This window comes from Erythrolamprus reginae, chromosome 2 (assembly GCF_031021105.1).
Source record: "Erythrolamprus reginae isolate rEryReg1 chromosome 2, rEryReg1.hap1, whole genome shotgun sequence".
Classification (NCBI taxonomy): Eukaryota; Metazoa; Chordata; class Lepidosauria; order Squamata; family Dipsadidae; genus Erythrolamprus; species Erythrolamprus reginae.
The window spans coordinates 94,610,388-94,625,286 of NC_091951.1; the positions used below are offsets into that span (position 1 = coordinate 94,610,388).

A 14,899-nucleotide genomic window follows, 5' to 3' on the forward strand; every position below is an offset into this window, starting at 1 on the left:
TTGTTATACTGTGAAATGAAATGAGAGCCCCTGGGTGAGATTTAATCTTGCAGCTGTTTTGTTAACAAATGTCTATGCAGAATTAAGAATTTTCCCAAAAGAAATTCGTATCAACTGCTGTTCATTGTTTTATTTGCCCTAGGAATTACAATCTTAGTTACTTTGTCAAAAGCCTTGTTGTTATACATAAAAAGTAACTAAATTATACTTACCTATAATATCATCTGTGAATAGTGTCTATTTTCTTTTTGTTTTGTTTTTTAATCAAAAGGTTTATTTCACTAAAGACATTGTAACTATTAACAATTTTGAAATGTGTTCCAGTTTCAATACTGTACCATGGATAAAAGTCTTCTGCTATGTACTCTTTGAACAAGCAATTCAACCCTAGATCAAAACAAGCATCCATTTCAGATTACAAAAAAGTCTACGACCTAAAAAGATGCCAAAATAAATTAACTATAGTGAAGCAAAGTTGCTCATATTGGGAACACATTTTAAAATTCCTTATGGTAAGAAAGACTGATAGAAAGCAGAAACCAAGCACATCTCCAAAACTGCTATCTCAGTTTCTTGTGTTCTCTTATGTTCTTCACAATCTCCGTTTATCAAAGAAGAACATGGCTGAAATAGAAACATAGAAGATTGACGGCAGAAAAAGACCTCATGGTCCATCTAGTCTGCCCTTATAATATTTCCTGTATTTTATCTTAGGACAGATATACGTTTATCCCAGGCATGTTTAAATTCAGCTACTGTGGATTTACAATATACTTTTATGCATGAGGAATTGCTATTATTACAACTTTAGTGATGGGACCTGGAGATTTAGAGCAGAAGAACAGAGCATACATAGAAACATAGAATATTGACAGCAGAAAAAGACCTCATGGTCCATCTAGTCTGCCCTTATGCTCTTTCCTGTATTTTATCTTAAGATGGATATATGTTTATCCCAGGCATGTTTAAATTCAGCTACTGTGGATTTACCAACCACGTTTGCTGGAAGTTTGTTCCAAGCATCTACTACTCTTTCAGGAAAATAATATATTCTCACGTTGCTTCTGATCTTTCCCCCAACATCAGATCATTTCTATAGAGCATTTGGATCACAATTTGGGATTTCCAGGAAGGAACCAATATATTCCAGAGAGAAACCCCAAATAAGAAACCACAAAGTCTAAAATGCTAGCAGAGAAGGAAGGTTTGGTCCTGCTATGCCTGTACTTTTCTCCACATACCATTTTTTTTTAATCTGCAAGATTTTGTCCAAGCAGATGGATTAAATCTGCTTCAAAGATGGTGGCAATGTTCTTCAACCAACAGGAGGAAGGTTTTTCAGGTCTGAAATCCCAAATAAATATTTTCTGGGCTTCTCCCTCAAAAAAACCAAACCCCTAAATCTCCTTTTAAGGAGTAAACCAAGACTTCTTTCAGAGATCTCTCGGGAAGGGAAACGGAAAGAAAGCACAACGGCCCCTTCCAGCCTCAACAGCAGAGAATGTTGTCATCACTCTCTCACACTCCCTCCCTCCATCCTCTTGTAATTAAATATTGTTTGCAGTGCTTATTGACAAAGCAGTAAGCTCTACTGTGTTTTAATTTGTTATTTGATAGTTGCCTTTTGCTGCTAAATTGATTTTCAAAAGGTGGGGCTTTTCTGATTTAATTCCTGTCAGGCAATTGGAAATGAAAAGCAAGAAAAACAGAGCTTGGCCAGGAGTTAGGAACCCAGACATCTCTGCTTCAGTAAACTACCTCAGCCTGATCTTAGCAGGCCATTCTCAGGCAGCTGTTGCCATGGAGTTGATTCAGGAGTGCTGAGGGATATACACATCCAAGTATCCTAGCAACACACAGACACACACCTGATGGAATGGAGAGATCATTGGTAGGAGATGCTGTCACTAGTGGTGCACTGTAATTGTTAAGAATGGAAGCTGTGAGGTAGATGCCTCCATTTCAAAAGAAAAGCTTGCAAGGGTGCATTACTTGCCACTCTGAATCACAGTCTGAACTAAAATTTGGAGCCCATTTTGTTGGATTGTTTCAAGAAAACAATAACATGAGAGGCGGAGGCTTTCATTTTGAACAGAAAGATGCAGTTTTAAGCAATCCTACAATTTGCTACAAAATTTTAAAGTTGTTGTATAAATCTGCATAGTAGATTATCTTGTAGCAGTGTGAAGGTTTAAATCATCTTCAGATTTTAACCTGAAGTCAGTTAATATTGTGAGGCCCTTGGTGCTCTCTGAGTTTTTCTTTTAGATACTCCACTACCAAACTAGATAACAACATCAGTGCTGGTAGGGGTGAGGTTTGCTTTCATTCTGTATATTGTACTGGTGACCTGCCGTGTCAGCATCGATTGGAGTGGTCTTGGTGGTTCCTTTATTGGGCTGTTTTTCCTGTTAACTTGTTTATCTGAGGTGGCAATTCCTTGATTGGAGTATTGTTTGCTTCTTGATTATTGATCTAATGTTAATCTTGGTGTCGATCTCTGTTTTTCTGGTTGTTGATTGCTGGTAAGGAAGTCTTTTTTGTTTTCTTTCTGGCTTTTAGATTGTCTCTTTTGAATGGTACATAGGCAGTTGTTTATCTCTGTGTGCCTGTTGATGACTGATTTGTCTGAGTGCCAGGCCTCCAGGAATTCCCTGGCACAGGGGTGTCAAACTCATTGAGGGCCACATCAATGTGTGAAACTCATTGAGGGTCACATCAATGTTTCTATGTGAACTCTTAACTCGGTGGGAAACTCAGATCCAGGCTTCTCAGTGTGGGTGCCAGGATGGCTCTGGAAATAAAATGGGACTTTGATGAGGACTTTGACTGGGACTCTGGTTTAGTTTGGATGCTACTTGGAATCTTGACATTTGGGTGTTGCCGACTGCATAAATGAATTGTTACAGTGCATGTTAAATATGGGGTGGTTGAGAAGATTAATAACGTACCTCTCCCTCCTTGTTATCCTACTCCCTCCCTCCCTGTCTTGGAGTAAGGGCCAAGTGTTTGGAATTTTTAGATCTTGTATGGTTTTTATCTTCGTAATACAGTGGAACCTCGACATACGAGCAGCTCTACTTACGAGCTACTCGAGATAAGAGCTGGGAGGGGAGCGACATTTTTGTTCGCCTCCCGAGCTCACATTCGGGATACGAGCGCCAAGGAGCTGTCTCCTGAAGCCGAACACTAACTTCCGCTTTCGGCTTCAGGAGACAGCTCCTTGGCGCTCGTATCCCGCGTGTTTTTAAAGGTTGCAGCCGGCCTGCGGGGCTGGGGGGGTGCTGGCAAGCCCCCCAGGCCGGCTGCAACCTTTTAAAACACGCGCACCGCTTCGCAGCTCTCTGCTGAATCCGGAACGCTAACTTCCGCGTTCGGATTCAGCAGACAGCTGCGAAGCAGCGCGCGTGTTTTAAAACGTGGCAGCTGGCCTGGGGGGCTCGGGGGGAAGCCCCCGAGCCCCCCAGGCCAGCTGTGACGTTTTAAAACACGCGCGCCACTTCGCAGCTGTCTTCTGAATCCGGAACGCTAACTTCCGCGTTCGGTTTCAGAAGACAGCTGCAAAGCGGTGCGCGTGTTTTAAAACGTCAGAGCCGGCCTGGGGGGCTCGGGGGGAAGCCCCCGAGCCCCCCAGGCCGGCTCTGACATTTTAAAACACGCGCGCTGCTTCGCAGCTCTCTGCTGAATCCGGAACGCTAACTTCAATGTTTCGTCATACGAGCGTTCTGACTTACGAGCCTCCTTCCGGAACCAATTAGTCTCGTAAGTCGGGGTTCTACTGTATTGGAAGCCACCCAGAGTTATCCTGGGGTCAAAATGGGAGGCCAGTAAATTTAATAGGAGGGCTATCCAGAGAGTAAGGTTACAATGCACGTAGCTCTCACAGGGAATGTTTGCAACGTTCCCAGGAGGGAAGTGTTTTTAATAGGAAAGTGAACACAAGAACAAGGGGACACAATCTGAAGTTAGTTGGAGGAAAGATCAAAAGCAACATGAGAAAATATTATTTGACTGAAAGAGTAGTAGATGCTTGGAAGAAACTTCCAGCAGACATGGTAAATCCACAGTAATGGAATTTAAACATGCCTAGGATAAACATAGATCCATCCTAAGATAAAATACGTAAAACAGTATAAGGGCAGACTAGATGGACCAGGAGGTCTTTTTCTGCCGTCAGTCTTCTATGTTTCTATCAGGGTTATGTTTGACCTCAGGGGGCTGGAGTGGGCACGGCCAGAGTGGGCGTGGATAGCGTGACATTGCTCACATTGGGATCGCTTGTGGAAGCGCCTCTCTGAGCTCCATTTCAGCTGCAACAATCTCCTGCAACCCTCTGCTAGTGAAAACAGAGCTCAGGGTTCAAAAAAATGTAAGACAAGGTCTTATTTGCGGAAAACCACAGCAGCTGGTATTTATGGATATGGTCTGCTAGTCTTCTGCCTTTTTGTCCTACATAGTGACTGTAATAACATAGAAGCTATCAAATCGGACAAACACGCTAACAATAAACAACAGCCCTATCAAGGAACCACCAAGACTCCTCCCACCATCTGTCAGTGTAATCCACTAATATATAAAATGAAAGCAAACCCCATTCCATACTAGCCCTGATGATGTTACCTAGGTTAGCAAGAAAACAAGCAATCTGGAAAGCACCAAGGACCCCGCGGTTCAACCTGAGCTACAACTATGCTTTTCTATCAGTATCAGTCAAGCTATATTATAAGTAAATGATTATACATTAATGGAATTATAACCAGTATGATTTCAATTAAAAATTACAGACTGGGATAAAAAATATATAATAATTTCTGTTTAGTCTAAAAAATGTAATGAGTTTAACAATTATAAAAATTTTGTCTCCTGCTTTGAGGGTCTCCTGCTCAAGCAGAGGGTTGAACTAGAAGACCTCCAAGGTCCCTTCCAACTCTGTTGTTGTTGTTGTTGTTAAGATTAAATGTTATAATATTGTGTTAGGAAAACCTCCAAATTTATATATGCACAAAGCTATTTATAAGACTATGTAAAAAATGTTGATTCAAGAGATAATTTCCATATCAGAGTGTTTGTGTGTTTGTATATATGGACATGTGCACATGTACACACTATGCATACACTACAGTTGTTAGATTGGTACAGCACAATTACCTGTAGTGAATGTTCAAATTGACTACTGATAGCATATCAGCAGATGAGGAGGTGTTCCTAGCTTGCTTCCTGTTTAAGACCTCCAAAGCCCATTGATCTCTTTTGAGGGTAAGAACTTGATGGTTCCCCTTTATTGGATGTTCCAAAGGTGCTTTTTCCAAAAAGCAACTAAACTTTTATCGGGGTGTTTTTTCTTACCCATTGAAAACATTTTGCTTCTCATCCAAGAAACTTCTTCAGTTCTGAATTGAAGATGTTTCTTGGATGAAAAGCAACACATTTTCAAAGAGGGGGGAAAAATTAAGAAAGTTGAGTTGCTTTTTTGGTAAAAGCATCTTTGGGACAACACTGACCTGCATGTTTGAGAATTTTCATAGACATTTTTTCTTGGAGCCTTTTCAAAGGGAAAAACCCATTGCCGTACTATTTTGGGGCATTATTGCTGTTTTCCTGATTTGATTTTCTTTTAATGGTATGTGTCCTTTTCTTTTCTTAGGATGACCCAGAAGGGGAAGAGATTGAAAAAGAAAAATTCAATTCCTTGAAACTGGAATTCACAGATGATGAGAACTTCAAAACCAAAGTCAATTACTCATATGCAGCTGTACAGATACCTACAGACATTTACAAAGGCTGTAAGTCCTTCCTTATTGCAGAATTCTTCATATTGAGACAAGAGACCATATCCTACATGTTCGTTTAAAAAAAAAATCTATGACATAGACAAAAGAATTGGATTAATTTCCCCTTGCATGTACAGATTCGTATTAAACAGTTACTAAAAAAAACAAATGCAAAAAAAATTACTTATTTAATGCTTGAGTTTTCTGGGACTGATTCTTAGCCAGTTCTTTCCTATACTGTAATGTCAATTGGCTGCATATAGATCAATTATACATTATCTGAATGTATAATTCCTCTATAAGAAAATGACTGTTGCTTTATTATTACAAGAAGATATTATATTAGCCTTTCCTAAGTTGATGTTTTTCTAACATATGAACAGATAATTCTAACATACCAGGTAATCTGGGATTATGAGAAACACAGTCAGGTATAACTAAACATTGGGGAAAGCTGAACTGGACTATGGTCTCAAATAATATGGAAAAAGTGTATATGAATAATATCTCAAGAACACTGTGAATTATAAAAAAAAACTATTTGGAGTTATGCCTAATGTTTATGAACTAAAGACCTAGAAAGTGAAGTTGCCCTCAGGTTAAAAATCTAGATGGAAAAATGGAATGAGGTTTCTATAGCACCAGTGGTTAAATATGTAGGGAAAGAGATGAACATCTTTGTCCCCATGTGCTGATTAAGCTTCAGTTTGATTGCTGTGTGTCAAGCCTTCACGAGCTTCAGCACTTTATGGATGAACAGGGTCACAAAGTCACAACTTTCTATTACAATTCAGAAATGTTACAGCATCTCTGAAAAATAATAGGATGAAGAGGGAAATATTTAAAAGTCCATCCTCGAGCCACAATTTGGCGTCAATTTCAGGCATACTGAGAGCCACTAAAATTGTAGACTCATAGAATGAGGGTGGGAAAGAATTTTGGAAGTCATCTAGTACGATCCCCTGTCCAGTGCAGACTGGAGATTGATTGTGGATTTCACTCAGAATGTATATATCAGGAATCTCATAAAAACAAATTACATCCAACCTGGTATGCATCTTTTAACAAAAAGGGGTATTGATTGATGATGATGATACAATTATTCTTTGCTGTTACAAGGAATACCTTGATTTCTGCATTGATTACAGTACATGCCATGGAATTTTAGGATTAGATAGATTCTCTAATTAGTGTAGAATTAGACCTCTAACAAAGGTGAGAGGCAATTTGGTATATTGTTTAAAGCGTTGTCCTAGAACAGTGATGTTGAACCTATGGCATGGGTGCCACAGGTGGCATGTGGCGCCATATTTGCTGGCACACAAGCTGTTGCCCTCGCTCAGTTTCAATGTGCATGTATGTGTCAGCCATCTGATTTTTTGCTCACAAAGAGGCTCTGGGAGGTTGTTTTTTGCTTCCAGAGAGCCCCTGGGGGGATGGGGAGGGCGTTTTTACCTTCCCCCAGCTCCAGAGCCTAGGGAGGGCAAAACACGAGCCTGCTGGGCCCACCAGAAGTTGGGAAACAGGCTGTTTCTAGCTTCCAGAGGACCTTCGGGGGGCAGGGGAAGCTGTTTTCATCCTCCCCAAACATTGAATTATGGGTGTGGGCACTCGCGCATTCACAACTCTTTTGGCACCTGAAGAAAAAAAAGATTTGCCATCACTGGCCTAGAACCAGGAGACTGAGTTCTGGTTCCACCATAGACATGAAAGCAGGCTTGGTGACTTTGGGCAGTCACTCTCTCTCATAGCCCAATTCACCTCACAGGATTGTTGTTGTGGAGATTGTAGGAGAAGGAAGAAGTATTTAGTACATTCACTGCCTTGAATTACTTATAAAATAGTAAAGGCAGGATTTTTAACAATCCAAATAAATAAATGTAAAAAGTGAATTCACTACATCATTGTCAGTGAAGAACTCCTTCTGATATCTAGCTCAAACCTGGTCACTTGTAGTTTTAACCCATCATTCTGGTTATGACTTCTGAGGCAATAGAATAATAAGTTCATTCCCTCTTTTATATCAAAATATTTCAGTTATTCAAAGACTGTTGTCATATCTCATCTCAGTCATCCTTGCTGTTAAGCCAAACATCCTTAAATGTGTTAACCATTCTCTGGAAGGCTGGATTTCCAGATCCTTCACCAAAGATGTGGGTTCTAATTTACCTCACAGCTGATCTGCTTCCTCCTGCGCCACGTGGGCACGCATACATTGTACCAATAAAGTGAGCCAGTTTGGGGGCGTGGCCAACCGGAAACTGCTCCCAGTTCGGCGACCGGGAGGAAATTCCTACTACTGGTTCTATAGAATCAGTCAGAACCGGAAGCTCTGCTCTGACTGCTCTCCTCTGAATTTCCTCCAATTTGTCCATTGACCTTTTGAACTATGACTGTTGTCATAGAGTTTTCAAAACATCCCCAGACAAGACACAGGCACCTCTTATCATGAGCAGCTAAGTTTATTAGAAAATAAAGTTTGCTTATGAAGTGAGCAGTGAACTTGCCTATTAACTGTTCAATTCCGTTTATGAGACCCACACCCCAAAATTCAATAACTCAGAGTGGGGTTAGCTGTCCTGCACCAAAACCACCTATTGATTTTTTTTTAAATAGTACTGTCAGTGGTATCTCTTTTGTGATGTCCTGCAATTTTGGTCAGATCTATTGCTTGATCCTCTGAGAGTTAGTACTGCTCTTCTTTTGCGTTGGAATGCTCCATTCCTTTGCTGAACCTTCTCATTGCATGTAGCACCTGTTGAATATTCATTAGCATGATGTAAATAGTTGAGTCATAGAATGTTGAATGGTGATTGGTTTAAAATGCCCAGGGAAATTCAAATACGCATCAGTTACTTTGAACGGGAAGAAACAATGTATAAAAGCCGGAAAGCCAATACTGTTTCAGTTCGCCCCTGGGTTAGAGCTTGCATAGCAACTTTGTTTCTGCTATGCCGAGAATAAAAGTTACTTTAAACTGACTACAACCTCAGTATTTTTCAGCACCTTTCACCTGAGCAGCTTTCCCAATAATGACTCAAAGTGGAATCTCCATGCTAATTAAAAGGGACACACCAATGTTCTTGAGTACCATATTGAAAATGCTTCTCCTGCGAGTCAGAGAACTGAATGTGATGGGCTGTCGCAACATGTGTTTCCATCCCTTTATTACTCTGCATCTCAGGCAACTTTGCCCTTGCAGCTCACTCCCTCTAAATGTTGCTTCTTTTCATGAAATGACAGGAAGTTTGTACATGCTCAGTCACAGAAGAGTTGGCTATATGCATAATTTGCACTACAGGCTATCTAATTTCTATTTGGCGCGCTATTGGTTTGTGCATTTGCTTGTATTGTATTTCTGTCCTGCTATTACACATGAGTGTATTTGTGTAGGGTAATTGTGAAGTAATTGGCTTACCACAGCAGAACTAATAAACCACAGTTCCCGAACCAAATGTATTGTACAAGAAAAGGGGGAAATCATGACAAATTCAGCCATCCGTGATTGTAACTTCGCTTGCACACAGTTTCAATCTGGGGCATTTTTAATGTATGCAGTATTAATACATAGGGTCGAAATATTTATTTGTTTGTTTGTTTGTTTCTCTTCTATGCCGCCCAATCCCGAAGGAATCAGGGCAGCTTGCAAAGTAGAATACAAATACAAAAGATACAAAGTAATAAGCGAAGTGGAATATAATATCTCAAAATATATCTGCATCTGCCTCTTTGAAGTGATGCATTTCTCCCTCCCACCCTTTCTTGCATCTTGGGGAAATTGTGGATGTCCCAGGCTCATCGGTCATGGATAAATATGAAAAAGAGATATGATCTCAAATCTCTCCACCAGAAATAGGAGGAAAGAACTTTCATCCAACCTTGCTAATCCTGAAGGACTCTTTGCCCCAGGAAAATGTCTTGATGTAAACACTTCCAATAGTTTTGCCATTTTGTGGGATTAAACTCTGCATGTTTCAAAATCTCTTGCCATTGCTATCTCCTTACAGCCCGATTCGGTTCCTGCCCCTGCATGTCACTGGCTTGTCAGGGGGTGGAGAACTTATTCTTTCTCATCAGCTCCAGAACAGCCCTAGCCTAACTGAGGATTTTTTACTGAGAAAATTAATTTGTTGTTAGCCCCAGAAGATATTATTTCTCTTTTGCTAGGATGGAACAACTATTCTTGACACTTAGCTTTCCTAGACTGGATAGTATCTGGGAGCTCATGGAGCCTTGTTTTATCTTTTTTGCCAAGAAAATGATGCTTTTTGAATGTGCCTTAAAAAGGGTAGTATTTTTCCAATGCATCACTTACATTTCTTAATGTTTATTCTGCATGGTTGGAAAAAGACATGACCACAAAAGCAGGGTGCAATCCTCGTTTTAATCTCTCCCACAGTATTACCATTGACTCATTGACATTAACAACAGTTAAGCAAAGATGTTGCCTAATTCCAGGTATCGGCCAAAAAGCAACTGGTACTAGTAAGGAAAGCAAGCAGTCCTGCAGCTTCTAGAAAAGTCATCTTTCTCCTACTGTTCAGTAAGTGGCCATTCTTTGCTGCTATGCTGCTATTTTCACCTATGTTGAGTATCCGACAATTAAGAGGCTGTGGCTCTTTCTCATGGCCCTTAGGTTCCCCATCAGTCAGAGGACAGTTTGTTGAGTATGTATCTGAATTGCCAGTCCCAAGGGGACACAATCTGAAGTTAGTTGGGGGAAAGATCAAAAGCAACATGAGAAAATATTATTTTACTGAAAGAGTAGTAGATCCTTGGAACAAACTTCCAGCAGACGTGGTTGGTAAATTCACAGTAACTGAATTTAAACATGCCTAGGATAAACATAGATCCATCCTAAGATAAAATACAGGAAATAGTATAAGGGCAGACTAGATGGATCATGAGGTCTTTTTCTGCCGTCAGTCTTCTATGTTTCTATGTCTTTGAATTCAGCCATAGTACAAGTAAATGGAGCAGCCGAGAGCAGGGGATCATTATGCACAAAGTATTAGCAAGCTAGTATAGGCTTCTCCCCATGTGGGACACACAAGATTTTCTATATACAATGCCCACTGTGCCTTCCTTTCATGCAATTCAGGGGAGAATATGCCAAGTGCTGGAAATATAACTTTTGGACTCCCTTTAGTGGCAGCTTGGAGGATCAAGATTGTTAAATCTCCGACACCTGCAAGCTTTAAGACTTTAATATGGTTTTTAAAATTCTATATTAAATCACTTAGGAGTTTAATCAAAAGTGACACAGAAGCTTAACTTCTACTGCCTTTCAGAGCCAGACTGTAAGCATAGAAAGGCGGATTTTCTTTTAAACGCAAGTTAATATAATTGTGTAGAGAGGCTAATTTTGCACAACTTAAGGGCAATTGGTAGGGACATGGCACTAACTTTGCCTAGGTAATTCAGCTAGTTGCCTAGACTCATTGAAAGTATGAGACCTCGCATTGTCCCCTAATACAGAGATGCCCTTCCTCAACCCAATGCCTTCCAGATTCTAGATTACAACTCCCATAATTCCCTTCTAACACGTTAAGTGTCTAGGGGGAGCAAATCAAAGAACCTACTAACTTGAAATTATGGGGAATGTATTCAATTATTTGGCCAGCGCCAAACTGAGGAAAGGCTGTTTTTGGTGTTTGCCATCACTTAAAAATAATGCTATCCTATGTAGACTAATTCATTGGTATTTGTTCATTCTCCGTTCAGGTAGGCAGTATTCACACACATCCAAATATATACCTACAGATGCATGATCCTTGGAATCCATCTGCTGAATTGTCAGACTGGTTGGCACAATACAACTTAATGTTATCCTTTTCAATGACATTTTCAAAGATATACCTACAGAGGCTTGTTACAGGTGTAAACAGAGAACTATACCAGTGGAATGATTTCATGGCCTTGACACCAGTGGATTAAATGTGGTGATTAATTTTATTACCATCCTTGCTTAGACCAAGCTACTAATGAAGCAAATCATGAAGCAAGCGAACCTTTAGTTGTTCCTTTGTTTTTGTGCTTTTGGGTTTCTAGTGAGATCCAAACCCTTTCATGGACTGATAGGTGGGATGCAGAACAGAAAAGACAGAGATCCACTACTCTAAAGGAGAGGTGTTACTATTACTCAGGCTGCACAGGACTCAACCCTTGCCAGAGTAAAGAATTGTCAGAGGAATACAGCATCTATAAGGATTCATTATTGTGAACCCAAGAACAAGGGGGCACAATCTGAGGTTAGTTGGGGGAAAGATCAGAAGCAACATGAGAAAATATTATTTTACTGAAAGAGTAGTAGATGCTTGGAACAAACTTCCAGCAGATGTGGTTGGTAAATACATAGTAACTGAATTTAAACATTCCTGGTATAAACATATATCCATCTTAAGATAAAATATAGGAAAGAGCATAAGGGCAGACTAGATGGACCATGAGGTCTTTTTCTGCTGTCAATATTCTATGTTTCTATGTTTCTATTGATGCTCTGTTCTTCTGCTCTAAATCTCCAGGTCCCATCACTAAAGTTGTAATAATAGCAATTCCTCATGCATAAAAGTATATTGTGCTTCATAAGACATTTACAGCAATAATGCTGGTTCTAAGAAGCACACAGCCAATGCACTGGGGAATCCTGGAATATAAACTTAGGAAATGAACAGGAAAATTAAGTTAGGAAATATAATTGAGGAAATCAAAGAAAAATTGGAGTCTGTTTTGTGCATTCCCCTGAATAATAACCCAGAACTCACTTTTATTTGCTCACTGTCATAATTTCAAGGCGTGCTTTGGGTACAAACAGGAAACGTTGCCTGTGATAATACAAATGGAGGCTATCACAGCTTACAACCATTTTTTAGGGCATGTCTGGGTAATGTCAAAGAATGCCTTCTGGGAGAAGAAAAAATAATCTTGTAATAAGAGGGTACGTGGGCTTCATTTAAAAAAGAAATCAAACATGATAATGTGTTTTGAAGTAGGGAAATTCACGGTTCTTTAAAATAATTATCTGAACAGTTAAGCCTCTGAGGAGGTCACTAGCTATGTGTGTGCTTTGTGGATTTTCTTGCCTAAGAGCAACAACAAGCTATGCCTGCAGCATTTTTATTCCTGGGTGAGAGACAAGGGTTGCAGAAATCAGATTTCCATGCTTTGTTTCATAAGCAAAACCAAGAACTATAAGGATGGGGGATGGGGATGCTCCAGCAAGGCAGGCCTCTCTTTAAAGCTATATTTTAGCATTTTTCTTGATGCTACTTAATACAGCTTGTATTCTGTTTTGTGAGCCATCCCCAGAATAGGGGACAATTGTTGTTTACATAATAAAATATGTAGATCAGAGGTGGGTTCCTCCCAGTTCTAAGTTACTAAGAAGTAACCTGGTGGTCTGGATAGCTAGAACCAGCAGAGACCCAGACCTGCCACACCCCTGGACCAGCTCGCTCAGTGGCGCCATTGGGGCCACAATCTTGTTTTCAAAAAATTAGCTGTTTTTTGCTTCTGCATATGTGCAGAAGCTGTGTTTTAAGCATTACACATGTGTGCATGTGTGCCACTGAGCAAAACGGCAGCGAAGAAAGCCAGAACCCACCTCTGATGTAGATGAAACCATGACAGAGTTTCAAAGTTTGGCGCCAAAAGCAAGCTAGCCTACAGCAGTTTCAATAGTGGAGCTCATTGAAAAATGGCTGTGCGCTAGAAGGTCGCCTTACACCGGATCACCTGCAGCTGATAACGATGATCCTGATCTTGCAGTCCACCACTGCTTGCAAAAGACAGGAGGCGACTGTTAACAGTTAGCCCTCTCAATGCCGGGGAAAATGCGAGGGTGGTAAGTGTTGTGGTTAGCTTTGGCCCAGCTCCTGCCCCAAGGACTGTGGATGTGGGGAAGACATCCACATGCTGCAGGCCTGTTTTGCTCCCGGTGGAATCTGCTGATGAAGGCTCCTCTGACCAAGAAGACATGAGTGACAGGGAGGAGGAGAGTGGGGCAGACAGCTCAGAAGGAGATCAATTATCTAGCTCCTCCTTGGATTCGGAACAAGAGTTAATGATACAGCCATGCATGCGGAGAGCGATGCATAGGCAGCAACAACTGAGAGATTATTATCAAAGAAAATGAGGCCACCTGTGGTTGGGTGGGGCTGTGGTAATTAGTGAGGTTGCTATAAATAGCAGCTTGTGGGTTTGGCCATTGTGGAGGATTATCTGATCGTTGTGTTTTGTGACTGCCTTGCTGACTTTGACCTTTGTGTGCTGATTTTTCCCCACTTGGAAACTAAACCAGAGCAAAGGGTGTTTCACTTTGTGAAAGAAGAAGGACTGTGAATTGCCTCAAAGCTGCAAGCTAAGTATCACAGAACTGATAAGGGACTTGTACAAATTACCAGTTTGTTTGGAGGCGGGTGCTCTTTGCTATACAAAAAGAGGGTTTAGTTTAAGTGAATTTTCATTATAAAGAACATTGTTTTGAATTTTCGAACATGTGTGTGTTTCTGAAATTTGTACCTGTGAATTTTCGGGAGGATTCTACCAGAGAGCCCGACAAAACAGTAACAGCACACTCCCCGCAGCCAGCAAGAGGACGAAGCAATAAAGGTCACCCTCCTGGTCGCTCTAAAGCAGAATGAACCAGACACTCAAGTTACTCGCGATCTCACGATCTCGATCAAAGGGAGAACAAAAATATGGTTCCAGGGAAAAAATAAAACAAATGTCAGGGAAAGTCCAGGAAAGGATGAAAAATAAACAATCCTAAAGCTCACAGGAGATGGGGGAAAAAGCATCCATGAGCTGAGGACTAAGTTGAATGGCTGAGGAAATGTCACCAGGGAGGCGGTTCCACAGAAAATTCAACCCAGTCCATAGAGCTATGGGACTAGAGCAACCCATCCTGGACTCTCCCTTCAATACGATGGAAAAGGTAAGGATTTGCCAATGAGCAGTGAAAAATGGCAAATATTTTGTTGCATCTCATCTCTCACTTCTCATACATCTGACAAGTGCATTTAAGAGGAAGAGGAAAAAGTGAGTTATTTGCTGTTATTTTTTTTCAAAAAATGAAAAGCTACAGTGCTTGTAACAAGCATGAATAATTATTATGATCTATATTCCAC

At 40.6% G+C, this 14,899-nt stretch overlaps 1 protein-coding gene across 1 annotated transcript in view; it reads left to right on the forward strand.

The window, feature by feature from the left end:
• Positions 1 to 14,899, forward strand: part of CACNA2D2 (calcium voltage-gated channel auxiliary subunit alpha2delta 2) — a 731,412-nt gene that overhangs the window by 524,843 nt on the left and 191,670 nt on the right. The window contains exon 5 of the mRNA XM_070735804.1: positions 5,645 to 5,783. Coding sequence (XP_070591905.1) covers positions 5,645 to 5,783 — 139 coding nt within the window. The remainder of the gene's footprint in view (positions 1 to 5,644; positions 5,784 to 14,899) is intronic.